We start from the raw sequence: 27,081 nt of genomic DNA, 5'->3' as shown, positions 1-27,081 counted from the left end.
CAGTATAAACAAGTCATTGTCTGTCTGAAATTTTAGTTTGTACTGACTTCGCTAGTGCTTTTCATGTAGCCTGTTGTAAAACTAAGCAAATATCTAGATGAGTTGATGTACCCCCTGGAAGCCCTATGTGTACCCACAGGGGTACGCGTACCCCAGGTTGAGAACCACTGTACTAGAGGACAGGGCCCCCCAATGTGCCAGACACTGTACAAACATGAAACATTTGTACACACATTTGTATTTGGATTGAAAAATTGCTGTGCATTTTTTATAATCCTAATTTTGTTAAGATTTGTGGCTAATAGACATTACTTGTTAGAATTATTTTCACAATTGTCAAGTGCATGTGAAAGCAGGAAAAACCTGGATGTTTGTAAATACGTTAACGTATTTAGCAGGATAAAAAAAACCCTCAAAGTGACTGTGTAATTAAATATTAGCACTAGACAGTTCCAAATTGCTGACCTAAGGCTATAATTAATTGTCTTCCTCTGCAGATGTCATAAAAGGGAATGCAGAAGAAGTAGATTAGATTAGAGAATGGTAATAGAGGAAAAGACTGATGTTCAGTACTGCTTTGGGATTTGCATATATTGTAAGTTAGATAGGCACAATCATTTAGCGTATAAGTGTATGAGACAAAATGAATACAGATGGGGACATGGCCAGATTTTGATTAGAGGGAAGCTGTTGCCCCTCTCTAAGGACCTACTCCAACCCTTAGGCATGTGCCTTATTTGACTAGTGAGAGGAGTCTCACTGACTTCAAGGATTGTTGGGAGTACCATATATCATCTTGAAGGGAAGAAGAATGAGGACGGGAAGTTTTAGTCCTTCCATCCATATCCCAAATTACCTGTCAGCAACTGACTTCCCCTCACTTTGCCAAATGAAAAAAGCCTTTTGCAGTGTTTGCATGAAAAAGTGTTTTGGGGAAGGAGGAAACTAGTTCACAGATGGTTTGTGTCTGCAGGAGGGTCAGGTTGTGGCAAGAGGGTCAGACACTGGAGTTAGAACTCGGACATCCTTCTCCCTCTGTTTAAGGTTCTTTGAATGCAGCTCATATGCGAAGGTGAGCAGTGCAATATGATGAGTAGACCTGAAGAGCTAGTATTCTGAATACACAGGGAAATGGGGAGTAGCATGGGTTTGAATGTGAAGTTCTTGTTCTACTATTTCTATAGTAATTACAGTTGTGCTTATATTTGTTCTTTCTTTAAAGGTGTAAAACCTTTTGTTTTAATTAGATCATGTTATGAACAATTTAATTAGAAGCTATGTTTGTCTCAGGGAAACTGCTGTGTGGGTTATAATTCTCTCCACGGTCTCTCTGATCAGGCAGACCAACTACAGGCAAGAATCAAATAAAGTAGTGAAAGATTATAATCTTTACATTCTATGTACACTTTTAATCAGGGTTAAAACAAAGATAGATCTGGGTATTTCTATTCATTATGCTAGACATGGCACTTAAATTCTTTGGTATTTATATTTATATTTCCATAATGGAAGCTTGCAAGAAGTCCCTTGTATGAATAAATACAACAATAAGTAAAGTATTGTGTGTTTCTAGATAACAGCTAACTTTCTCTTATTTGGAACCATTTTAGGATTTTGTGTCTAGGAACTTATTTTCCAAAGTACAAATAATCTTATTTTAAAGAAAGGGGTCACTTTTTACTAAGAGGCTGCTTCTAATTTTTTGAATTATTTTCCTCACTCAGTCTAAAGCAATTAAAAAAGGGAAATTGATTAAATCAGCACACATTTAGGGGGAGCTGCCATACGCTAAATATACTAAAGCAAACGCTGGTTTAACAGGAGGACATAGCACCACTGATTAACTGTATTATTCTACTGCATGCTAGTCTACTTTACTGTTATACTACTTAATGCAATGTGTATTTAGGGCCAGATTTTCAAAAGAGCTCAAAGCTCACTTAGGTACCAAAATAAGTGGTCAGATTCTGGGTGCTGAAATCTTTGGAAAATCTAGCCATAAGTGTCACAATGGGAGCCGTTGAGTGCTGAGCACTTTTGAACATCTAGCCTTGGGTATCCCAAATGTGTGCACATGAAGTAGACACTCTCTAGACCACTGGTTCTCAATTTGTGGTCTGCGGATGCCTGGGGCTCTGCAGACTATGTCTAATATTTCCAAAGGAGTCCGCACCTCCATTTGAAATTTTTTATGGGTTCGCAAATAAAAAAAAGATTGAGAACCACTGGTCTAGACTAAATGTCTCTTTAGATGCCGATCATCAACTGAATTATTTCACAAAATGTGCTCGCCACAGCCTCCATGTGGTAAGTCCTTGTCCAGGTTGCTGGAGGAAAGAGGGTTGAGTGGGGTTGGGTTTTTTGCCTCCTTTAAGGGCACCCTTCCTACTATAACAGGTAGTAGAGGGGAAGTGTGGGGAAGGTTCACAGGGAAGAAGAAAAATGGAAGCAGCTGGGCTGGGGGTATTTATATCCTATGCAGTTTGAGAATTTGGCAAACCAGGCCCTCTTTTAGAATTTGGCAAACCAGGCCCTGGATTGGGCTGGCAACAAAAGCAGCAGGCATGGGGGCAAAGGGGAGCCTGAGCCAGAGGAAGAAGGGGAGTGGCTCGTGGTAGGGGAAGGGGAACTGACCAGACCCCTCTTACTGCAGAGAAGTGATTGGGTGTCTCCTTGGGGTCAGAGGGCTGGCTGGGGCTCCCCATACCATAGAGGAGGGAGTAGGGGGCCTATTTGGGGGACAAGGTGGCTGCCTGGGTGTGGCAGCTAGTATGGAGGCCCTCGGGTGAGTGGACCAGCATGGCTGGCTGTTCACAGAGCTGTGTGGCCCCTCTGACGGGGGAGTGGGGAGACAGTATGACTGGCTGGGTATGGGAATGAGAATAGGGGAAGTACAGGGACATTCCCAGAGTTTGGAATGTCTTTCCTGGGATTCCCCAAGTCTTAGAGTCTGGCCATTAAGGGGTGGGCAAGTAACATTCTGGGCACTCTCCAGACTATGCAGGGGTGCAGGACTGGGATGCAGGCAGCATCCAGCTGAGCATGGGATTCCCCAGTAGACCCAATGTTACGGATCAAACACCTCTGATCCAACTCGGGGGGGAATTTAGGGACATATTTGGGAACCAAAGCTCAAGGTGGCTGCAGTCAGGACTCCAAATAAAATTGGGGACCAGAATTGGGAAAATTGAGGCATAGGTCAAGACTCCCGCTGAAAAAGGGGACCCAAATTATGGGAAACTGTGGTATGGCTTGGAATGGTGGTGGCCAAGACTCCAGACAAAACTGGGGGATGAGCTGAGGAAAACTTTGAGGCGTGGCTCAGGCTCATGGGTCAGGCATGGCTACAACCAATAGTGCAGCTGAAACTGGGGATCAAAATTGCGCAAATTGAGGTACAGCTTGGGATGGACTTGGCCAGGAAGCTAGCTGAGATGGGGAAATCAAAACTGGGGGGAAAACGGAGGTGCAGGTTGGGATAGCTGCAGCCAAGATTTCAACAGAATTGAGGAATCAAACTAGGAGAAATGGGCACAGGGAGGGGGTGGCTGCAGCCAAGATCTAGAAGGTACTGATTAGGGAAACTGAGGTACAGCTCAATGTGGCAGCCAATAGACAGTGAAAGTGATTTGGGAAGATGTAAGGGGGTCAAATTGCTACTCAGAGCTACATGGGCTTTTGGGCAGATTCAGGAATTGTTCTGTGGGGTGACAATTATTTGGGCCTGACATGTTGCAGCACAGAGTGTGTGTGTGGGGGGGGGGGGAATGAAGACTTGATGGTTCAGTAAGTCCAGGGGGTCTGTGAATAGCTAGGTGGCTATATTCGTATGTACCCAAGGGGGGTTGGTAATTCTTCACTGGGACCTCTTACTGGGCATCTGAGTTATTCAGGGAGGACAGGGTATGCCTGTCTGCTGGGGGAATGGATATAATTATGTCTGATATTAACCTCGTGGTGGTGGGAGGAGGCAGCCAGGCATCATTGCTGGGGTCTCCATGTGGCAGATGTGGCAGTTACTGTTATGGAAGGGATACAGTTATCAGATAAAACAGTTTAGAAAGGATTTGAAGGAAAGCATCTCTGAAGGGAGCTGAGTAAGAGGATAGTTGAGGCTCCTACAACTAGACCAGTGAGAAGCCAGTCCCCCTCCTTTATAACCCCCTTAATCTCAGATGAGGGAAGGGCAGCAGGGTCCCAGCCATCCAGTGGCTGAGACCAGACTGGGGATTATATGGAAATGATTAAGGACAGGATGATGACATTCATTGTACAATTATTGTTGGGTATGTCCTGATATTTTAGGTGAATAATGTGGCAATCTAATTAAACCACATCCATTGCCTCCTCCTTCCTGTCTTTCTTCTGGTGTGGCCGGGCAATAATTGTTTTCATCACTGCTTGCTTTTCATTGCCCTTCCAATGCAGACATTTCAATCCATGTTCTGGAGGAAAGAAGAGTCTGGGGAAAGCACTTTTGCAGATTATTTGTAGTATGTTTAGAAAGACAGTCCCTACTCTGATGAGGAAAGCCACAAAGCATGTATTTTGTATCTGTTATGCATGTGTTTAACAGGAAAATCCTTGGAGTGTGGTGCATTCCCGGTATGCAAAAAAAAAAAAAAAAAAGTGAAGCAAATTGTTATTACTTTGAAAACAAAGACAGCAGGTGAGAATGTTAATTTTAGCATGGGATTAGTTTGTTTTCTACTGCCACTGAGTTGTTTTCAAGGGTTCTCTACCAGATAACTGTGTGTGCTTGGACTGCGTAACACTTCATTGAGGAAATCAAATCATTATTCAGGGTGCAACACTTGTAGTCTTTGTATTTTAAAGCAAGATTTATTTTCCTGAAAAACGTTGTCATTGGGGGCGTCTCTGAGACCAGTGTCTAACCTAATATGCTTGTCAGATAGCAACAGCACATGTGTTTTTTAAAGGCTTGATTCTTATCTCAGATCCATAAGTGCATAGTACCAAAAAATGGAACAAGCTATGGTACCAGCTGCAGTGTGCTCAAATGTGCGATTACCAGAATTCTGTCTTCCACGTGACATGTTAAGTCTTAAGGTATACATTTATCTACGGTGGTGGCCTGTGCTTTTAAAGTTCCTGAGAAAGGGAGCGTGGGTTGTCCAAAAGAGGGGTGTTTTACACATTATTTTTTGGACATCTAAAATTTTTTATGAAATGTATCAAATGCACTAAGTGATTTATAAAGCAAATAAAAGAGATATGCTCTTCCCTAAGCCATTTACAATGTTGTTATTGACATGAAGTGACAAACAAAAGCAGTGAACTCTTGGATATACGTGGAATGGGGAAAAGGGAGGATGGAGGTTAAAATGATGTGGTTATCTGATTGGCTTGGCTTGGCTTGGCTTGGCTTGGCTTGTTTAGCCTAACTAAAAGAAGGTTGTGGGGTTGAGGGGAGATATGATTGCTCTCTATAAATATATCAGAGGGATAAATACCGGAGAGGGAGAGGAATTATTTAAGCTCAGTACCAATGTGGACACAAGAACAAATGGATATAAACTGGCCACCAGGAAATTTAGACTAGAAATTAGATGAAGGTTTCTAACCATCAGAGGAGTGAAGTTTTGGAATAGCCTTCCAAGGGAAGCAGTGGGGGCAAAAGATCTATCTGGCTTTAAGATTAAACTCGATAAGTTTATGGAGGAGATGGTATGATGGGATAACATGGTTTTGGTAATTAAATATTCATGGTAAATAGGCCCAATGGCCTGTGATGGGATATTAGATGGGGTGGGATCTGAGTTACCCAGGAAAGAATTTTCTGTAGTATCTGGCTGATGAATCTTGCCCATATGCTCAGGGTTTAGCTGATCGCGATATTTGGGGTCGGGAAGGAATTTTCCTCCAGGGCAGATTGGAAGAGACCCTGGAGGTTTTTCGCCTTCCTCTGTAGCATGGGGCACGGGTCACTTGCTGGAGGATTCTCTGTTTCTTGAAGTCTTTAAACTACGATTTGAGGACTTCAGTAGCACAGATATAGTTGTGAGGTTTTTTGCAGGAGTGGTGGGTGAAATTCTGTGGCCTGCGTTGTGCAGGAGGTCAGACTAGATGATCATAATGGTCCCTTCTGACCTAAATATCTATGAATCTGTGTTATATGATGATTCTGCTACATCAATTGTTCGGTAGAATTTTGTAATTCCCTTGTTGCTTTCACTGCTTATTGTGGACATTGCAGAAAAGAATTAGTCTTGAGGAGTGATTTGAAAGAAGAGAGGAAGTGGACTTGGTTGTCTGGGGTTGGAAGTGTGTTCTGTGTAAAGGGGGCCATACAGAAGGAGATGCAAAAAAGAGAAAGGAGGGGAAGACAGGAAGGTGCTTTGAAACTGGGTATCATTGACAGAAATATAAATGAAAGCTGACTAGGGAGGAATTATGTAGGACCTTATGAGATGGCAAAATAGGAACTAGGGGAGGGATTCAGTGGGGAGTGACATGGGGTGAATGACAGCTGAGAAAGATGATCTTCGCAGCTGTATTTTGAATGCAGTTCAGGGAAGTGATGTGGGTAAGAGACAGGCTAAAGCAGAGTTAATGGCCAGGGTATGGACAATGGTTTTAGCTATTGAGACAAAGAGGAAGGTTAATATTCTTGGAATTGCAAGACTTGGAAACTGTGTGTCTTCATGAGGAGAAGAGGGATGAGTCTATCATGAGATCCCAAGTTTGTGACATCTGAGTGATGGGGATCATGGTGGTGGTATCCACGGCTATAAAAAATGATAGAGGAGGGATGGAGAAGAAGAATAAGCTCTGCTTAGGTCTGCCCTATTGTGCCTTTTTATGCACTACAAAGAAAGATGTATGTTTAATAAAGCACACACTATTTGCCTGAGAAGCAAAGGGAAAAAAAGATTTCCAAAAAACCCATACACCCAATCCATCCTACCATCCTCAAGAATAAATCTGGGAAAAGAGGTGAATTGTGCACCATGGGCCTTCCTACACTTGAAATGCTACAGCAACTAACCTCAACAAGCATGGAAAGCTGTGGTCTCTGACAGCCTGGACTCAAATCATTCAGGGTTTCAAGAATAAAATTCAACCAAATGAGCTGCCCCCTGAAATAGATATAGTGACAAAGCAGTTGTCAAAATAGGTCTAATACGTTTCCTACAGCTAATGCTATTAAGCAGGAAAACCATCACGTTTTCCTCTATTTGTGATTTCCAAGTAAGCTTCAAGAGCAAGCCCATCTAAAGGGTAATGCAATAATCCCCTACATGTAAGAGACAACTCAGGTAATTGTTCCAAATCATCCACGGAGATTTCTTAGAAACCAGAAATACTCGAGCCATACCTTCTACCCCAGCTATGAACTGTGTATATGCTAGTTAAGAAAACCCCATCTTTACAGTATAAAAAGATACTAACAGATGTAATAAAATCACTGGGTGTGGACTCTTTGCCCATCACTAGGAAATCATCAACCAGTGAGAGTAGTGCAGGCTCCATGCCATTCCTCGGTCAAACTCTAAATCGAAAAGGATCAAGGAAATCTGATGACACTAAAAGATTCCAGAGTTAACTCCCTTGCCATATTCCCAATCTTCCCCCAAAAAGGAAGTTGAGAGGCGCACTGGTAATTAGGAAGATTACCAGCATTGAGAGAGATCTTGAGAAGGCACCTAACTGCTGCTTTTTTGAGGGAAGCTAGCACTCTGCCTTCACACCAGGAGGGTTACCAATCTCAGGGCTGAGCAGCAATGGACCTGTCATATGTGTACAGGCCTTTTGGCACTCATGGAGGAGACCCTCTTGGGCCAAAAACATCCTGTCCCTATTTTATATTTGGCAAAAAGCTAAATAGCTGTAGAAAAGCTGGACCATTAGTACAGGACACCATTAATGATTAAGGGAGGCTACTTTCCTCGTTCCCAACTTGACTAGTCTGAGGAAGGGCCAATATTCTTTTTGACCCAGATAACTGGAGGATAGAAAACTCATTATCCTGCTGACGGAATAAGAAAGGCTGGTTCCTTTTCAATAAAGCTGAGAGACAGGAACAGCTCCACAAGAGCAGACTGCTCAGGAGGATACAGGCCAAATGTTTCTGTTTAAATGGTGCGTTAATCTGGACATGATGTGTACATGAAACACGTATGACTCTCAGACTTCAGAAGTTAATGTTTTTGTTTGCGTCACTGAGAATGAATAAATACAAATCCTGGAAATGGAGGCCATGTTTATATAAAAAAAATGTACTGAAACCTGTTTATTCCATGGTGACAAGTCTTGAATATTCCACATGATCCGTGATTATTTATGTACTTGTTTCTGAACCAGGATAGAAGGGTCATCTTTCATAAGTGCAAAATATCACATGCATTTTCTGGAATAGACAATGTGACCCTCTTAAATGTATACTTCAGGGAGTTCTCAGCCTACTGGTGATTTTACAGTTCTTACAGCTAACTCAGAGTTCTAAATGCAAAATCAACCCTCAGAGACATCATCCGACATTGGCTATTCTGTAGAGCAGTGGTCTCCAAAGTTTTTGGCTCGCACACCCCTACGGTGAAGACCGGAAGACCAGCCGCAGATGCACTGCCGACGGAAGAAGAATGGAAGACCTGCTGGAGGGGAACACCAGCCATGGACGTGCAGAGCTGCTGCCGAAGAAAAAAAATGGTGGAGTGCTGTCCGGCAGTGCTCCTGCTGCCGTGCACCCCCTGGGATCATCTCGCGCAACCCCTTGGGGTGCGCACACCCCAGTTTGGAGACCACTGCTGTAGAGGATATTGGGTTTACAAACAGTGAATGGATAATGCTTATCTCTATATTATTATTCATTATCCAATTCCAAGAGGGGGAGCAGGACTTTCTAACTAATAACCTGCTCCCAGCTATTCTCCTTTTAAGCACCTGTTCTGTATAGGACATATAATAGGGCAGCAGCCATTAGTGGGTGATGTCCAACCAGAAATTTTGATAAGAATGTGGGAGGTGGGGAGAAGGAACAGAAGACAGGTTAAAACAAGCAGCAAAAACAAAATAAAAATCTGATTTGACCTGGGCAGAGATCAAGGACAGTCATTGCCTTTACCAGTCAGATTTAGTTTGTTGGATAGCACTCTCTAAGACTGCAAACTAGGATTTATAATTGTACTGTGATTTCGCACAAACTGTTCTGACTTTTGAGTTATGTTTCACTAAACTGTTAAGTTTCTAACAGTCAAACTCAAGATCTTTTTAATCAGTGTAACAGGATAATGCATGTATCTTGCATGAAATGGTAATGTCAGTGTTGAGATAGTTTTGCTAAATGTGTGTGACTGACATGTCATTTGTCTGATCCACGTTTGTGAAATAATGGGACACTGTAAGGTCCCATTTGGCCAAAAATGTGTATATAGGTATGTATGTATTTTACAAAACCTGAGACTAATAAGTGTTGATGTGAAATGTAACATACAAACTAAAATAAAATACCCTTGCAGCATTGTCCCAGTGCATTAGAACCTGAAAATGAAATTGACTAGAAATGAACTATGCTATTTTCATTGTCCAAGTAGAGAGAAGTGCAAGGAGTAAAAACAAAAAAAAACCCCTAGATTTCTGAAAGCTATTTACATTAACTTGTCAATTTTTATACTCTAAGATGATGACCGTCCTGTAGGTAAAGATTTTTTTAAATATGATTTTTATCCTGACAGTTCTCCTTTTCTTTAGTTGAAGTGAATTTACTGGTGAGTTTGAAGGGTCCAATTTTTTAATCGATATCATACACGTCATTGTAAATTTAAAACAGCATCACTTTATTATAATATCCACAAAGAATTTTTTCACTGTGTTATTTTAATGTGTTTGGCCATGTTTAAAAAGTTTTTTTAAAGCAGTGTTGTTCAAGTGTTGTCTTTTGTTTAGGACAATACTATTTGAGGAACGCACAGACCAGGAGTGGCCAAACTTACTGACCCCCAAGCTGCATACAATAATCTTCAAAAGTTGGAGAGCCGCAAGATACGCACAACCTGCCCCACGGGGCGGCGCGTACTAGGGTGTGGGGCTTCTGCTCCGATGCCCCCCACTGGGCTAAAGCCCTTAGACTCCCCTCCCTGCAGGGCAGAAGCCCCAAGGTCTCCCCTTCCCAGTCTTGTAGGCGGAGAATGGAGGGGGAATGCATGGGGGGCTCTGGGAGCTGCACTTTAACTGTAAAAGAGCTGCATGCGGCTCACGAACCATCGTTTGGCCACACCTGGCACAGACTGTACTATAGAAAAAGAGACAAACAACAAAGTGGGGGTTCTTTGGTACTGCTACACTCTGATAACTAGCATTCCTTTGTTTCTTAACGCTTAGAGTAAGGACAACTTGTTTTTAATAACTACTGGTGGCTAATGATCCCACACATAACTGCTTGTTTTTAATAGGTTTCCAGCAATGCATTTCTGTAGGGCAGATTTAAATTTTTGCGGTGTTATTGTGCATGCAGTGTGCTGCTGTGGGATAGTTGGAACTTTTTCTCCACTTCTTACTTATCTGCCTATAGCTAGAGGCACCTAGTTTAATAATATATTAAGCCTCAATGTGTCTCGAACAAAAGAGTCAGCCACAATAGGGTGTCTATTCTTCCACAGATGAATGTGCAGATTTACACACCTAACTCACTCATAAGCAGATAGGGGACAAAATTACTTCCTGTTCTGTAATTTCACAAGTTAAAAAGTTTGCTGGAAAAATACTGTAGTATGTTATGATTAATTTTTGGTCAATTGGTGTCAGTTCACAAAGTAACATCTTGTTTTCTGTGTGTTGCAGGTAGCATAGTGTACCTTGGGATGATGTTGGGGGCATTCTTCTGGGGAGGCTTGGCAGACAAGGTGGGAAGGAGGCAGTCTCTCCTGATATGCATGTCTGTCAATGGATTCTTTGCCTTCCTGTCATCATTTGTCCAGGGCTATGGCCTCTTTCTCCTCTGTCGCTTATTTTCTGGATTTGGGTAAGCTCTTCTGCTTTCTTTCATTTTTTTAAATTTTTCTGTGTTTATGAAACTTGCCATATGTTTAATCGTACATGGAAATACACATTATGGAATGTAGGATTATAGTCTTATTTCAGTGGCTGGAGAATTATACAGTGCACATATGTGACTAGCCCTAAAAGACCTATCCAAGGGGAGGAAGGATCGTCTTTTGGCTATGACATGGGACTGAGAACTGGAAGATGTGGGTTCAGTTCCTGTTTATGCCACAGACATCTTGTGTGAACTCAGACAAGTAACAATTTCTGTGCCTCAGTTTTCCTATCTCAAAATAAAATATTACCTATGTCAAAGGTGTGTGTTAAGACTTCATTAATGTTTGTAAAGCATTTTGAGAACTTCATATATATGGTGCTATACAAGCACAAAATATTACTAGGAGTCAATTGCTAAATGTGAAAACTGACCTTTAGTGACACTTGCCCCATATTGTGGGTGTTACCTTGAGGGTATATTTGGGGCTCTGTTTGTTTCAATTTCTTTTGGTCTAAATAATTTTTGATGGGGGTGGGATGGTTTAAGAGATTGGTAGTAGGACTTTTTCTGTTGCAATTTTAAACCCTGCTTTGGTCAGTGTTGGGGTAGTATGGGGAAGCTTCTGCAGTCTGCCTGTATTCTTCCTCTGCTTTTGTGTATAAAGAAGGACTTAGTCTCCAGCACTAACAATTTGGCACCTCTAATAAGCACTAGATTCACAAAGGGTGAAATTCCCCCATGATACCACTTCCATTTTCACTTCAGGCCACTTGCATCCCTGCATAGAGTCTGCAGCCTTAGGGTGGTCCAGTGAGGACATTCAGTCTCCTCCCTCAGTTCTGACTTCTGCTTCTGGAATGATGGTGGAGACTGAGGTTTTTGGACACAAACTGACTTCCTTTTGGTTCCTCTAGGGTTTAATGGGATCTTAACGATTTTGCTACCCATGCTCCATAGACACTGTAGCCAATGTGAACCGGTCAGCCTAGAACACCAACACCCAGCAAAAGGCTTTCTGTCAAGACCAAGGACTATCCTGCCACAAAATATACATCTCCTCCATTCACTTCTGAGGCACCATAAAAGAAAGTCTCATCTGCCTTCCAATCTAAATCTGTGGAACCTCAGAAGAGGAAGATTTTGAAGAAGAGCCTATGGGTTAGAGTGCTTCTAGAGAGAGACTCTTCATCTTCTCCTGAGGATACAGTAATCTCCTCCATTACTAGCTCCCTGCTTCTTTCAACACTTGATAATCCTTAAAGCTACAGTCTTAGACTTGGAACTGACAGCTGTCCAAAAGAAGTCTCATGTATTAAAATCATGACACTTTGTAGAGTAGCTGTACCAACCAATGAAGGGTTGACTGGACTGGTCAATGACCTCTGGATGACCCTTCACCAACTTTCAGAAAGGCTCTGGTTCCACCATTCCTTCTACTGCAACCCTGCTCTGAAGTCTTCAATAGTGGCTGTGGCTTGTGAGCCAGTGCAAGTCAAAACCACAAATCCATTCCTCATGATAAGGATGTGAGAAGATGGCTTCTTTGGCTAGATGTAGAGATCAATAGGACTTGAACCCAAGCCTGGAGTGCTATGAGGCAACTAACAGTCCCACATTGCCGCCCAGTAGCAGCTGTAACCTGGCTACTACCTCTGACCCATAATCTACAGAGAGAGGTTCAACATCACGGGAAGTTCCACATCAAGTGATCTGACCAAGAGTAGTCTTAGTGATCCCTGATTGGCTCCTTGTTGAAGAGTTCATGTTTAGCTATTCCACCTGGAAGCAGGCAGGGCACACCCTGACTGTTTTGTAGAAGCAATGCACACATTGCTCTATCCAAGGACAAGGGCTAGATATGAACCATGAGAACTTGATTGTTTGGACAGCAACTGTGGGAGGCTTTCTTAGCCTGGGCTCAAGGCCTGAGAACCAGGATTGTAGTAGATAAAGGATGGTAACTAAGTATATGAATCAACGTCATACATTCCTTTGTGTAGCAGTGTGTAATGCTTAGGGGGAGAAATATAATAAAAGGAGAAGGTGGAAGGCGGGGGGGCAGAACAGCCCATCTCCGCTGACCAGCCTGTTTGCTTGCATAAAGCTGTGTTCTGTCTGATCATTAAACCGCCACACCTTGTCCCTATATAAACCCATGGAATGTACCAGGTAGTGTCCAGGCAACAATGTGCATCCCTCGCTAGCTGCCATGACTGCCCTGCTTCTCTGTTCATGAACCTCTGGTCTTGAGCTTTGGTCTGACTCCCAGCTGACCACTAGAACTCCAACATGGACCTCGATACCTGGTATGGACCCTCAGCATGATTCCTGACTCTGGCTCTGACCCTCGGCTTAATTTCTGACTCCAGCTTGACCGTCAGCTTGATTCTTGACCCTAATACTGGCTTTGACCCCTTAGCTTCAGTTCTGGAATCCCAAGTCCTGACTACTTTCCCCTAGTATCCTGACAATAGGAAGGTTATTTATCTGCAAATCTACAAATGAGAGTGGCTAATTCTCAGGGTCCTCTTGCCAGATATGACTATGCTAAGTGGAACAAGCTGGCATCTTTGATTGATCATCTGCTTGAAGTTGTAATAGACCACAACCATCCAATCTGAAAGCCAAATAAACACTTTATCAAGGCTGCTTACAGTGCCTCAGATATGGCAGCTATTTCAGTAGCAATGATAGCAACTAAAAGTTACTAAAAGCTTTCTAAAAGTTCTAGTTTATTTCAGCATGTGCAAACCAAGGTGAAACATCTACTTTCTAAGGGGCCTTTACAGTTGTGGCGGGGGGGGGCAATGTGGGGTTGGGGGCAAAGCGTGAAATTTCGGCTTTCTTGGGGCTGTCTCAACCATCATACAAGAAAAGGACACCATTTGGCACCTCTCAGTTGTACTGACCTTTATGGGAAGAACTTCCAGAAGTTCTTTTACTCCTCTCTTGGGACTAGGGGGAAAAAATCTTTAAAAAACAAAAGTTGACTCCAGCTTTGACACCAGGTGAGTGAAGCAGCAAACTTGCCATGAGCCTTGACTCAAGTCTTGTATACATACATCTTTCCTCAGTCCTCCTCTTGGGTGACATGGAGTAGTTACTTTAGTCACATGGGTTTTGGAAATAGAGGTAATTTACACATTCAGCTCCATGCCTTCCCTGGACCCTCTTCAGGGATCCTTGGCCAGCACTGATGGAAGATGTCGGCTCCCTCTTTCTATGGGGAGCAATCAAAGAAGTCCCTTTGTTAGCTGGGGAAGGGGCTTAATTGCAGATACATTCCTGTGTAAAGCAAATGAAAAGAATGAAAAATTTTAATCAAAGAATTGAGTGATATGTTTTACAATCTGAATCCTCTGGGATATTATTGGAGAAAGGTGTCAAAATAATTTCCTACAGGGTCAGAACATTATCTCAGACAATTGTATATAGTTCTTAAGTTATTATGTGAAATAATACATTTGTCATTTCTTTTACATCATTAAAGTGTACACCATTTAAACTGGCCTTTAATAGTACAACGAATCTAAAAGCAGGAGGAGAAATCTGGACAGGAATGCCATCCTCTGATAAGAGGTCTTATGAGAATAAAGCTGTAGGGCGGATGCCAGAATTTCCTGCAGTCAAAATACACCTAAACAAGCAAGAAACCATGCAGAAAAGAACGGTTGATTACATCATGGCTTCTCCACAAACTGGAAAACCAGAAGATGAACCAGAAGCTTTTAATAGAAAGCTCAATGGAGCAGAGGATGGTTAGGCTTTGGGTAAGATTTTCAAAAGCATGGAAGTCCCATTTTCAGAATGGATTTAGACATCTATGTCCAATTGACTGTCAGAGAGACTGAGGCTAAGTGTCTAAGTGACTTTTGAAAACAGGCCTTAGGCACCTAAGTCATAGGCACTTCTGGAAATTTTACCGCAAAACGAGCTTTGCCATTTCAAAGCAGGCTGGACTCCAGAAAAAGCTGAAACATGTTTACTCACATAACAAAACTGGGAATAACTAGCAGAAAACATAAATATCACAAAGATACTGCTGGAGAAAGGGCATCTCCCTGAGAGAGATGAGCATCTGAGAAATGAGCTTGAGGTGACATGAAAAGATGAAGAAATTCTGGGTAACATGCAAAGTCATCTCTTCTTATGACATCATTTTCCATAAGCCTGCCTCCTCCACTGAGAGAGATCAAAACTCGCTAGGAGACTGCACCTTATCGCTGGCTAAAAAGTCTAGGAGGGTGTGACACAGAGGCTCATTGGTAGTTCACTGCTCTGTGTCAGTAACTCTTGTCAGGCCTCTCACACTCATTACACCTAACACACTTGTTATAATGTGTATCTAAAAGGTGTTGTGTAGTATATTTCAAAAAGGAATGACACAGTGGTGATATCATTGTAAAACGTATGTGTTAACATTATATGAGGAATTATGGACATTCACTGCTATTATGCTTTACAGTCTGGGACCCAACAAGTTTTCTCCCAGACAGGAGGGAAGATAGCTATCATTTACCTATCTCCACTGTAAATTAAGACAGGAGTGACCTGCATTCTTGTGGCTGTGAGCCACAGTAGCATAGCATTTAGGGCATTCAAGAGTTGCAGGGCAGGTGTTGACTGAACCCCTTGCTGGTGTGGGCTGAATGAACTCCAACGCATCATAGAGGCTTCAGCATTGACTTCCTACAAGCTGAAAACATCTGGAGAAGAGACAGAGCTGCATTCGTCAGCTGGCCACCGAAGGCTCTTCCTACATTTGACTAAGACAAATAAGCACCTTGTTATCTCTGTCTTTTAAGTCCCTAGAGGAAGACTTCCACAATACTGGAACTAGATTTTTAATTTCACCATGAGTTAATACTACCTTGAACTAAAATTGCTACCTATTATGACAGATCAGCCATTGTGAACTGTTAACTAGTGCTGGAGAATTTTATCTAAACTCCAGGTAGTTTTGATAAGTAACAGACTTTAATTTATTTTGCTTTACCTAAGTGATTATTTGATTATTTTAAGATGAATTCTTCTTTTCAGAAAGCATGTGTTCTTTTCACAACATCAGAACATACACTAGACTTATAGTTTATAAAGCAGTGGTAATCCCAACTCTCCTCTACGGCTGTGAGACTTCGGTGACCCCCCAGAAAACACCTGAAAAACCCCAGCACCAGCACTTTCTTCAGAAAATCCTCAACATAAAGTGGGAGGATCGTCACACTAATGTCAGTGTCCTCACAGAGGCCAACATCTTCAGAGTTGAGGCCCTGATTATCCAGCATCAGCTGAAGTGGAGCAGGCACTGTGTGCGCATGCCTGATGTACACTTACCAAAACAACTGCTGTACGCCCAACTCGCCAAAGGAGAAGGAAATGGGGAGGCCAAAATAAATCCTTTAGAGACACCTTCAAGATAAATGTCAAGACATGTGGCATCGACACCACACACTGGGAGACAGCAGCCCAGGATAGGGATAATTGGTGAAGACTTGTCAGAGAGGGAAGTCCTCTTTTGAGGAAGATTGCCTTGCTCTGGTCACAGAAAAATGCCAGAAAAGAAAGGAAAGACAAATGTCACATAGCAATCGCGGGCCAACTCTGTCTTCCAGCACCATCTGCAATGTCTGCCAATGAGCCTGTGGCTCAAGGATCAGACTCCTCAGCCACCAAAGGACCCCTGAAAAATAAAACCTGTGAAAAAAATTATCCTTGACCTCAGGGATCACTGACGACCTAAGTTATAAAAAGTCTGTAAATAACTTACTTAGCTGAATAAAACATTTGTTTCAGTAGGAAATTTCAGTCTAGTTGCCTTGAAATAATTTTAAGCTGATAGGTGATGTAGCATAGAGAGTGGAAAATGTATTGTATTTGTTCAGCATCACACTACATATAACAGCAAACTGAGTTCGAGGCAGTGAAAAGATAGCTGAAAGAATGCATGCATTCTGAGAGCAATTACAACCTAGAGAGTCTTCAGATAACACATGATTTGTGGTGTCGTGAACTGATACTTTTCCAGACAAAAAGAAAGAAGCTTGAATTACTGGGTCTTGATTTATAAGCTAAAACATTTATACTCAAAATTCTTTTCTGACCCTTGTCTTTTATCTGAACCAGAGTAAAAGTTTACCAGGTTTGCTCCCTAAACCATGTTATTAACTAAGAGATGTTACACTACATACAGTAGAACCTCAGAGTTACTGCCTCTGAACAAAACATTATGGCTGTTCTTTCAGAAGTTCACAACTGGACACTGACTTAATACAACTTTGAAACTTTACTATGCAGAAGAAAAATGCTGCTTTTAACCATCTTTATTTAAATGAAACAATCACAGAAACAGTTTCCTTACCTAGTCAAACCTTTTTTTAAACTTTCCCTTTATTTTTTTAGTAGTTTATGTTTAACAGAGTATTGTACTGTATTTACCTTTTTTTTTTTCCCCCTGCTGCTGCCTGATTACATACTTCTGACTCCAACTGAGATATGTGGCTGACCGGTCAGTTCATATCTTTGAGGTTCTACGGTAGCTTAAATGTGAGAAGAACAGTGACCTACTAATTTAATAGACGAAAAGCCACAGATACATCCCCTCGACTTTGTAGTTTATGGGGACATATCCAAGGGTCAGGCTTTATACATGTGCTAAGAGGATAACAGCGTGTTTCAAGACATGTTATGATCTAGAGAGAGTTTCCATCCTGCAGACCTTGGAGCACATTTAATTGGAGTCAATGCTCAGCTTCCACAGCTTTTCTAAGAAGCTTTTCAATAGAGCCTATTTGCAAAGCTGCTGCCTGGTGCTCTGAACACACTTTTGCATACCATTACTCCCTAGATTTAGCCTGAAGAGCTGATACTTAATTTAGTAGTGTTACAATCATTATTTCGATCTTGCTCAGACCACCTTTATGAGGATCACAGTTACCAAACTTCCAGGCCCAGAATCAGGTTGCATGCAATGGAAGTTCTCTGAGATGAGTGCCTGCACGGATCCATACAAACCACCTTCTGTCACCACTTCTTCAGAGTCTATGTGCTGACCTTTGAGGTACTAGAAGGAACTCTGAGGAAGGGTGAGGACATAACTCCATATCTCTAGCTTGCGCCTAGAGGTTTGTATTGTATAGTCCCAGAAGCAGTCATATGAGCCCCAGTCACCTAACCCCATAGTCATGGGCTTCCCTTGTTGACTAAAATTCCTAAACCTCCAATCTGAAAGTGGCTATTTCCCTCTAATAGGCATTCCGGCTGCACATGTACCCGAAGGACCTGCATCCTACTGTACATGGTCCAGAGGCACTTGAATTTAAAACAGTTAAAATGAACTGCATTGTACTGATTTTCATTAAATTACAATTTTTCTAAGGCGTCATTGAGCAGGTATTCTTCAAGGGAAACTGTTATGATTGCCTGCTCTCTTTCAGATATTACCAGTTTCCTGAAGGCTCTGAAGGGGAGAAGTCTTTTATGAAACTGGGTGGCAGTGGGAGTCTGTCACCAGGCTATAGAAACCAGGCAGAGAAAAGAGGAGCTGATAAGAAGGGGAAGGAACAGTTGCAATTGGACAGTGGAGCAGGAAAAGCAGGACAATAGATGGGTTGATCCAAACCAAGAAGCAGCATAATAGCAGTTGTATTTTTCAAACTCTGTCATGTAGCATCTTAGCTGACCACAGGTAACAGGATGGATGAATGTTGCAAACGCCATCACAGACCGACACTGTACTTCTGTCTCTACTGTACTTTCACTGTCTGGCTCTGATCCAGTTTATAAGCAGAAGACGACTAGATATTTCAGTCAAAGAGCATATTACTGCCTTATGCATTTTAATCTTGTGTGTTTTTCCTATTTATCTGTTTATTCCTGACATGCCTCTGCATTTCAAGCCCCTTTCGTGAACAATCTGCAAACAGACACCAGATACTTTCTAAAGCCAGGTTCCTGATTGCTCTGCATAAGTGTTGCTTGCATCCCAGCTGTCACAGTGTGTGTTGCCCAAATCTACTGCGACAAATTACAGCCCTGCAGGTAGATTAGCAGATGCTTATAATGTTTTTTGATGTTACAAATAGAGAGATGCATCTTAGTTTGTTTATTTTCAGAAATCCATCTCTCCTGCCATATATTGGCTAAATTCTTTTGTTCTTCACTCTCATAATTCCACAGAACAAATAACTACTGATTAACTCAAACATAAAAATGTAAATCCCTGTTCCTTTAAACTTGTATTCAGTATGATGAATTTTCTTTTGAGGTCAACAATTGCAGCTTCTTTTGATGAAAACTAAGACATTGTTTTAAGTGATTTTTTTCCCAGTAAGTAACAGTTCTCTTCTTTAAATGTTGCTGTCTAAAATAGAAAGATCGAAAATTGATAATGAAAACAGTTATGATGGAGGTTGGGTGAAACCTCACTGAAGTTGGATGACAGATGGGCATGATAGGTGCCCTTTCAGGATAAATGTAAGAAGCAGTTAAGCTCCTTTTTGGAGTAAGGTAAAACAACAGGATACCTTTTAAAAAAAAAAATCCTCACATTTTGGACCACTTTCATCCTTGGTGTAAGCCCACTGAATGCATTTAACCCATTATGTCCAGCACTTATCCAAATGGTATAAATTTTGTAAATCATTCATTAGTGAATGAATTCAGGAGGCAGTGCTCAAAAGCGCATATAGTATTTTTAGGAAGGACGTGTCTACTGTAATGGAAATTCCTAGGAGCGGGACTCAAAAAGAGGAGCTGGCATTATCCATCTTAGAGATCACCACATACAGCTATATGAACACGACAGAAAATCCTACGATACCCAGATAGATTGAAAGTAGTTCAGTGGTAGAGGGCAGTTAACATAACAAATTGAAGGTGGAAGCTCAATGCCTTAGCAAATGTCTCTGTGAAATCAGGAGGAGTTTCTTTGTTTTACAATCCAAAACTTTCTGTGTGCATCTAGCATCAGACTGAGGCCCAAGGAAAACGCAATGGTAATGATTTTGTCATTGTTCTTTATTTGTATGATTTATGGAATATGGAGCTGGAAGAGTCAGTTTATTGTCATTCATCCATCTATGCTGTAAGAAAGAGAGACATTTTTAAGTAGTAGAATGGTAAAAAATAACCCTAAAGGGAGAGCATTTCTCATTGGTAAAATCCTTATTTTCTTAAAAGACAGATTTTTTTTAAGTGCCTTGATGTTTTGTTATCAAGACTAAAAATGCTCTGCCACCCAAGTCTGGAGCTCTAATTCTCAATACCAGGGTTTCCTAAACATTTGCATTGTGTGAACCACATCTTAGTAAAGCGATTGTTTTGTGGAGCATCTTCCCTCTCATTTGCTCTCATGCAGACCACTCCTCCCATTAGAGATCAAATAACAATCTGTGTGGCAATTACAGCAATGGCTTTGTAATACATAAAAGGGTGGGGGAGGGGGTGATAGCCCATTTGATGGACACCCAGCAGGCCAGTTAGCTGTAAAATCCCCCTTGGTAGCTGTTCTTTACTTGCTTTACCTATAAAGGGTTAAAAGTCCACCAGGTAAAGAAAAAAAAAGTGGGCACCTGACCAAAAGAGTCAGTGGGAAAGTAGAACTTTTTAAAATTGGGAAAGAAACTTTCCCTTTGTTCTCTCTGGGCTGAAGGGTCAGAGCATCCATGCTATAAGCAGGTTAGCCAGGTATGATAATAAGTCATCAGATCAAGCCTAGAACTACTTATCTGAACTCCAGTGTGTAAGTAGATCAGAATGTTAACTGGATGCCATTAGGGTTATTTCTTTTATTTCTTATTGGCTTGCGGACTCCTCTGTACTAGCCCCAGATGCTTTTGTTTGCTTGTAACCTTCAAGCTGAACCCCCAAGAAAGCTATTTTGCGTGCTTGATTTTTGGAATAGCTCTTTTAAAATCTAGCAAAAGCCTAAGTTCCAGATGTATTTTCTTCCTTTTGGTTTTAAATAAAATTTACCTTTTTAAAGAACAGGATTGGATTTTTGGTGTCCTAAGAGGTTGTGCATGTTGTTTGATTAGCTGGTAGCCACAGCTAATTTCCTTTGTTTCCTTTTTCAGCTCTTCCCTGGAGGGGCGGGTGAAAGGGCTTGAGGGCACCCCACAGGGAGGAATTCCCAAGTGCTCCTTCCTGGGCTCAAAGTGGGTTTTGTTGCATTTGGGTGGTGGCAGCGTTTACCAAGCCAAGGTCAGAGAAAAGATGTAACCGTGGGAGTTTAATACAAGCCTGGAGTGGCAAGTATTAATTTTTAAAATCCTTGTGGGCCCCACTTCTGCACTCGAAGTGACAGAGTTGGGATTCAGCCTTGACAGGCTTACATTGGGAAAAGTAATTAATGTATTTTAATTGTCTTTAATGCATTTTAGAAGTTGGAGGAAGAATCAGGTCCATGTGACCTTCCAGCTCTTTGTGGACCACCTCTGAGTGTTCTGAAGAACATTGGTAGTCCAAGGGACATTGGTGGTCTAAGACAGCACGTAGAGAGGAGCTTCATGCATCCAAATAGTGAAGTGCCCTTCATTTTATTGACTGATAAGGACAAATAAAAATGTTTCTGTTCTGATTTTCTTGGGTATAGTATATTGACAAGATACCAATGAATGCTGAAGAAACCCCTTCTTGGATGCAACAGGCCTAAGTAACTACTCCCCAGTATCAAACCTTTTATTTCTGAGCAAGCTTATGGAAAAGCTAGCCAAAAGCTGCTTTCAGCCTTCTTTAGTCCAAGCCAATATCTTTGTTCTTTTGCTATCCTGATTCAGGCTATTATAGAGCAGAAACAGCATGGGTGGCACTGATGGAGGATCTGATGTTACTGATAGTTGCAGGAGGTGGGGGGGGCAGATATAGGTTCTCATATGTTTGGACATTTGCACAACATTTGATATGTCATCGATCCCCATATATTGCTGTCAAGGTGGAAAGGATCCATGGTAAAGAACTAAAAGGGAATGAATTTTTTCCTGGAAAGATGCGCCTAAAAGGTAGTCATGTACCTCCACGGCAGACTCACTTCCAGAGTCCCACAATTATAAATTCTCTGACTTGTCTTATTTAAGGTTTGCATGCCACCATTAGGAGAAATGGTGAGACTCCACAAGCACAAACATCAACAGTATGCGGAAGACACATAACTCAGACATTCACAACACATGATCATACCACTGTAACCCAATTAACAGTGCCTGACTGAGATCAACGTGTGAATGAGGAAGAGCCATACCATAACTTCTGTCTAGCAAGACAGAAGTTAAGCTATGGCAGAGGGAAACGCTTTGAAGAGTTTGCAGCAATGAAGTCTCCTTTGGTCATAAAGGCATGCCTCCAACTTGTCAGGTCAGTCCATAGTTTAGGTGTGCTTCTGGACTCATCTCTGATGCAGAGCTCTCACATCGCTGCATCTGGGAGAAACATAGTCTATTATCTCCAACTGGCTAGAAGACTGTCTCATTCTTGCAGATGATGGCCTTGTCTAGATAATACATGCCTTTATTACCTCCCAGCTGGACTACAGCAGTGCATGCCTTCATTACCTCCCAGCTGGACTTGTGAGTACTACGTCTGGGAAAATTACAAAATACAGCAATGTGCTTCCTCAGCAATCTGGGGTGTCACCTCCCCACTCCGTTTCTTGCTCATGTCACTGGCCTCCCACAGAACGATACATCAACTTCAAGATCTCAGTCCTTATTTTTAGGGCAATATATTGAACTTCCACTAGTCAAGAAAGCTAAAGTGCTTCAGGCAAGGCATACACCATCAGAGTTTGAGGTTTGAAGTCAATGGGATTTAGGTTCTTTTGAAAATCCCACTCATACGTGTTCAAATATGAGTTTAGGAGCCTAACTTTAGGCTCCAATTTTGAAAATTTTACCTTGTGTGTATCGAAAGTTCACAATAACTTTATGTACTGAAAATGTAAATAATTATCCACTATTAAAACTGAAGCGATTTTGTGTTTAAGTGATAAAGATTTTATGCCACCAAGAGTAAAGTTTTTAACAAAAATACAGATATAGGCTTTAGCCCCTGATGTTGTGAACACATGCACTTTGAAGTCAATGGAACAAGTCATGTGCGTAAAGTTATGAACCTCCTTAAAAGTTTGTAGTATCACAGCCGTGCTTTTTGATATGTTGTTCTTTGCCTATAGAAATTTTATAACATTCAAATAAGATACCGTAATAGTAGAGGCATTTTTTAAAAAGCATTTATAATTTAGTTCATTATAAATTTTAACCTAAAATTGCAATAAATTGCACAATTTTTCATACTGGTTTTATGAAGTCTCAGACGTATTTAAATCAATGGTATTTTTAAAAAAAAAACGGTGATTTCAATCATGATTTAAATCAGTCCATCCTGCTGTCAGAATAACCAGCATTTTTAAGCTAGGGCCAAGCCTCTTCAGTTCAGTATAGAAAAAAGTAGAATCCGGGGAGGGGGAAGAGATATACATTTTGGTGCCTGATGTTTATTTTACAAATGAGGATTAACCACATGACTCATAAATTTAACAAGGCACACAGCATACTTTGTTTAGCTAATTAATTGTCTGAAGCAGATTTAGTATTGTATCCTGTGGGGAATGGTGTTTGTATTCCCTGTAAAATGCACGGTGAAATCCTGGTCACATTCAAGTCAATGGCAAAACTTCCATTGACTTCATGGTAGTCAAAATTTCACACGTGTATATAATTTCACCAAGAGGCTAATGGTGACTAAAAGCAGACTGCCTTTAATACATCATTTTCAATTTTATTATAAAAATATAGTGGGTCAAATTTTGTTCTGTTACCCCAGCAAAGATCTTGAATAACTCAGCTGAAGTCATTGAGTTGTTAAGCATTTGCACCAATGTAACAGCAAAATTGGTCCCAGCATGTCTCTGCACTGTAGCACATACATGGTTTCATACAGCCTTTGGCGGATGTGGTATTTTTGTAACCTTGAGTTTTAGTTCATTTGGGTTAATTAATTCCTAATATACAGTAGTGATAAAATGTAGCACCAGCTGATGCGAAGAGACCACACTACAAGAGAACCCCCTCACAAAGGCGACAAATGTGAAGAGTCAGAATTGATTCTCCACTGCCTTTTGTGTAGTTATTTACGCTGTGCAAAGAGAGCACAATGCAAATAAATGGAATGTGAGAGTTTTGCACCCAGTTTCTGAAGGCGTAAATGCCTGTACAAGGTGCAATGCAATGGAGAGTCAGGGCCATTGGTTCTTTCATGTGCAATATGAACATCTACCAGCATTTTAAGCTTTTTATTAGCCTGTTGGTTACTCTGTGAAAATGTCAGCTTAATCTCATCAAGGAAGAGACAGAAAATTGCATTTTTCCAAAGCTGATTAATTCCTCTGTATTTAAGTTTCTTACCTTTTAAAAAACACTTTTTTGTAATACATGGCTCTAAGAGTTCTTACAGTATGTCTCTACATGATCCCAGGTATCAGCAAAAAAATCCGGTTATGATGGAGAGTCATCATATATTACCAAGGCCAATTTAGATAATGCTTCCAAACCTTCAGCCATACAGGGTTTTTAGGTCATAGGGTACAATCCAGCCTGCTAAAAGCAGATTGACATGTCAAAGTGATGTTAGCTGCCCATGCTCCAGTGTGGTGGTCTCAGTGGTGATGGTCACTGCTTTGTGCAAAACCCCAGTTTGAGTGGCCTGCATCATTCATTGACCTGGGCAACAGTGGTTTAAATCAAAGCAACTAGAAAAAGGTAGAGTCCATAAACATAACATAAATAAGAAAAAAAGCCCTTGGCCCTCAGGGCTTCCATCTCCATCTACCTCCCTTGTACTTCCAGTCTCTTGGTTGGTATGACAAAGTTTCTCCTCTACCTTGGTGGATCTTGCGCTTATTGGCGGATTTGCTCGCCTTGGAGCTTCACGGCAGCCCTCAGCTTGGCCGTTTTTCTGAACCCACAGTCCAGGTCGACTCCTCCTGTATCTGACCAGGAGTTGGGAGGTTTGGGGGGAACCCAGGCCCGCCCTCTACTCCGGGTTCCAGCCCAGGGCCCTGTGGAATGCAGCTGTCTAGAGTGCCTCTTGGAACAGCTGTGCGACAGCTACAACTCCCTGGGCTACTTCCTTATGGCCTCCTCCCAACACCTTCTTTATTCTCACCATAGGACCTTCCTCCTGGCGTCTGACAATGCTTGTACTCCTCAGTCCTCCAACAGTCCGCGTTCTCACTCTCAGCTCCTAGTGCCTCTTGCTCTCAGCTCCTCACACGCGCACCACAAACTGAAGTGAGCTCCTTTTTAAACCCAGGTGCCTGATTAGCCTGCCTTAATTGATTCTAACAGCTTCTTGATTGGCTGCAGGTGTTCTAATCAGCCTGTCTGTCTTAATTGTCTAAAGAAGGTTCCTGATTGTTCTGGAACCTTCCCTGTTACCTTACCCAGGGAAAAGGGACCTACTTAACCTGGGGCTAATATATCTGCCTTCTATTACTCTCCTGTAGCCATCTGGCCCGACCCTGTCACAGTTGGCCACAGGAGAAACAGTCAACTGCACCCTGCCCTGGCCTGTGACTTTGGTTATCGTCTTCCTGTGAAGGTTCGGAGCGACCCTGTGCAAGCCCAGGTGGTGAAGGTCTTGTTGCATGTTTGGGGGTGTCTGTTTGTCATCCTGGGGGACTTTTGTCGAGGCACCCTCGGAGGGATGCTTATTGTGGGCTCTTTCTGACACCCAGCTGGATATTAGGGCCTTCCCGGGGCTTATCTGGCCTCGTTCCCATCTCTCCCTCATGGTGCGGTTCTCTTCCTTTTGCTCATAGTGGCCCCCAGTGCCTCTTTGGTGGGAGGCTCCTAGGCAGTTTGAGCAGTCAGATAGTCATCCATGAGGTGGGTTCCTTCCATCAGTGTTTCCAGACAGTGTCTGCAGCCCCAGTCTTGGCCTGCCAATGGGAGAATCTGTATGAACTGTTCAACAACGATCAGCTCCACTGCCTCGGGTCCCATCTGAGTTTCCGACGTTAGCCAGCACCACCAGAAGTCCTTCAGTTTCTGGGCAACCACTCATTACCTGGCCTTTGGGGGTATCTCTCATTGCAGAAGAGCTGATGGTAGGTCTGTTTGTTAATGCCTTATCAGTCTCAATATGGCTGTCTTCACAAGTTCATAATCTTGTGCAGCCCAACCAATCAAGATCCTGGTACACTACCTGAGCTCCGCCTGCCAAAAGGGGGCACGCTGGATAGCCTGCTGCTCCGAGGGCCATTGGGATGCCAACGCTACTCTCTCAAAAGTTATCAGGAAGGACTTGGGGTAGTCATCTGCCATGATCTTGGGAAACATCAGGTCTAGAGACATTCCCCAAATTTCGGTAGGCACAGCTCCTGCCATGGTGTGGTTCAAGCAGCTTTGTAAAGGCAGCAGGTAAGTCATATATTGTAATAACTTGGTACTGGTGTGTCAACATCTGCTCTAACAGTTGCTGTTGTCACTGCTGCTGTTGTGCTTGTGAATTGACTAGCAATTGTAGGAGCCGATTCACCTTCATGTGGGACTTTTTTGTTCTTTTTCATTTTTTGTTTTGTTTTTAATGGGCTGTCCACTTTTCAGTGGTAGCGATATCCCACTTTTGGTACCACCTGTCAGTAGTAATGGACACCATCTTTTGCAAAACCTCAGTTTAAGTGACCTGGGTTGGGCCTTGACCTGAGCAGCAGTGGCTTAAATCAAATGAACTAAGAAAAGGCATAGGCCAAAAACACAACATAAACGAGTCAAAAAGTCCTTGGCCCTCAGGGCTTTTGTCCCCATCCTTTGTACTTCCAGGGGCTGCTAGCTCCTTTGGAAGACTGGCAGAGAGTTCTTGCTCCCTTGAAGCCCCACACTCTTCTACCTCTTCTTATCCTGTTCCTCCCTCTTTATTTCTCATAGGTGGGCCAAGTGAGCTGTAGCTCACGAAAGCTTATGCTCAAATAAATTGGTTAGTCTCTAAGGTGCCACAAGTACTCCTTTTCTTTTTGCTAATACAGACTAACACGGCTGTTAATCTGAAATGCAGGCAGGGAGAGTTCTTAACCCCTTTCTGCCTGTGTT

At 42.1% G+C, this 27,081-nt stretch overlaps 1 protein-coding gene across 1 annotated transcript in view; it reads left to right on the top strand.

Moving 5' to 3' along the window:
• SV2C (synaptic vesicle glycoprotein 2C) overlaps window positions 1-27,081 on the top strand; it is a 168,423-nt gene that overhangs the window by 44,755 nt on the left and 96,587 nt on the right. The window contains exon 2 of the mRNA XM_077816311.1: window positions 10,801-10,981. Within this exon, the coding sequence (XP_077672437.1) occupies window positions 10,801-10,981 (181 nt within the window). The remainder of the gene's footprint in view (window positions 1-10,800; window positions 10,982-27,081) is intronic.

This window comes from Eretmochelys imbricata, chromosome 5 (assembly GCF_965152235.1).
Source record: "Eretmochelys imbricata isolate rEreImb1 chromosome 5, rEreImb1.hap1, whole genome shotgun sequence".
NCBI classification, from domain to species: Eukaryota; Metazoa; Chordata; order Testudines; family Cheloniidae; genus Eretmochelys; species Eretmochelys imbricata.
Note: the sequence above shows the minus strand (reverse complement) of the source record. Positions and strands in the feature narration are given on the sequence as shown.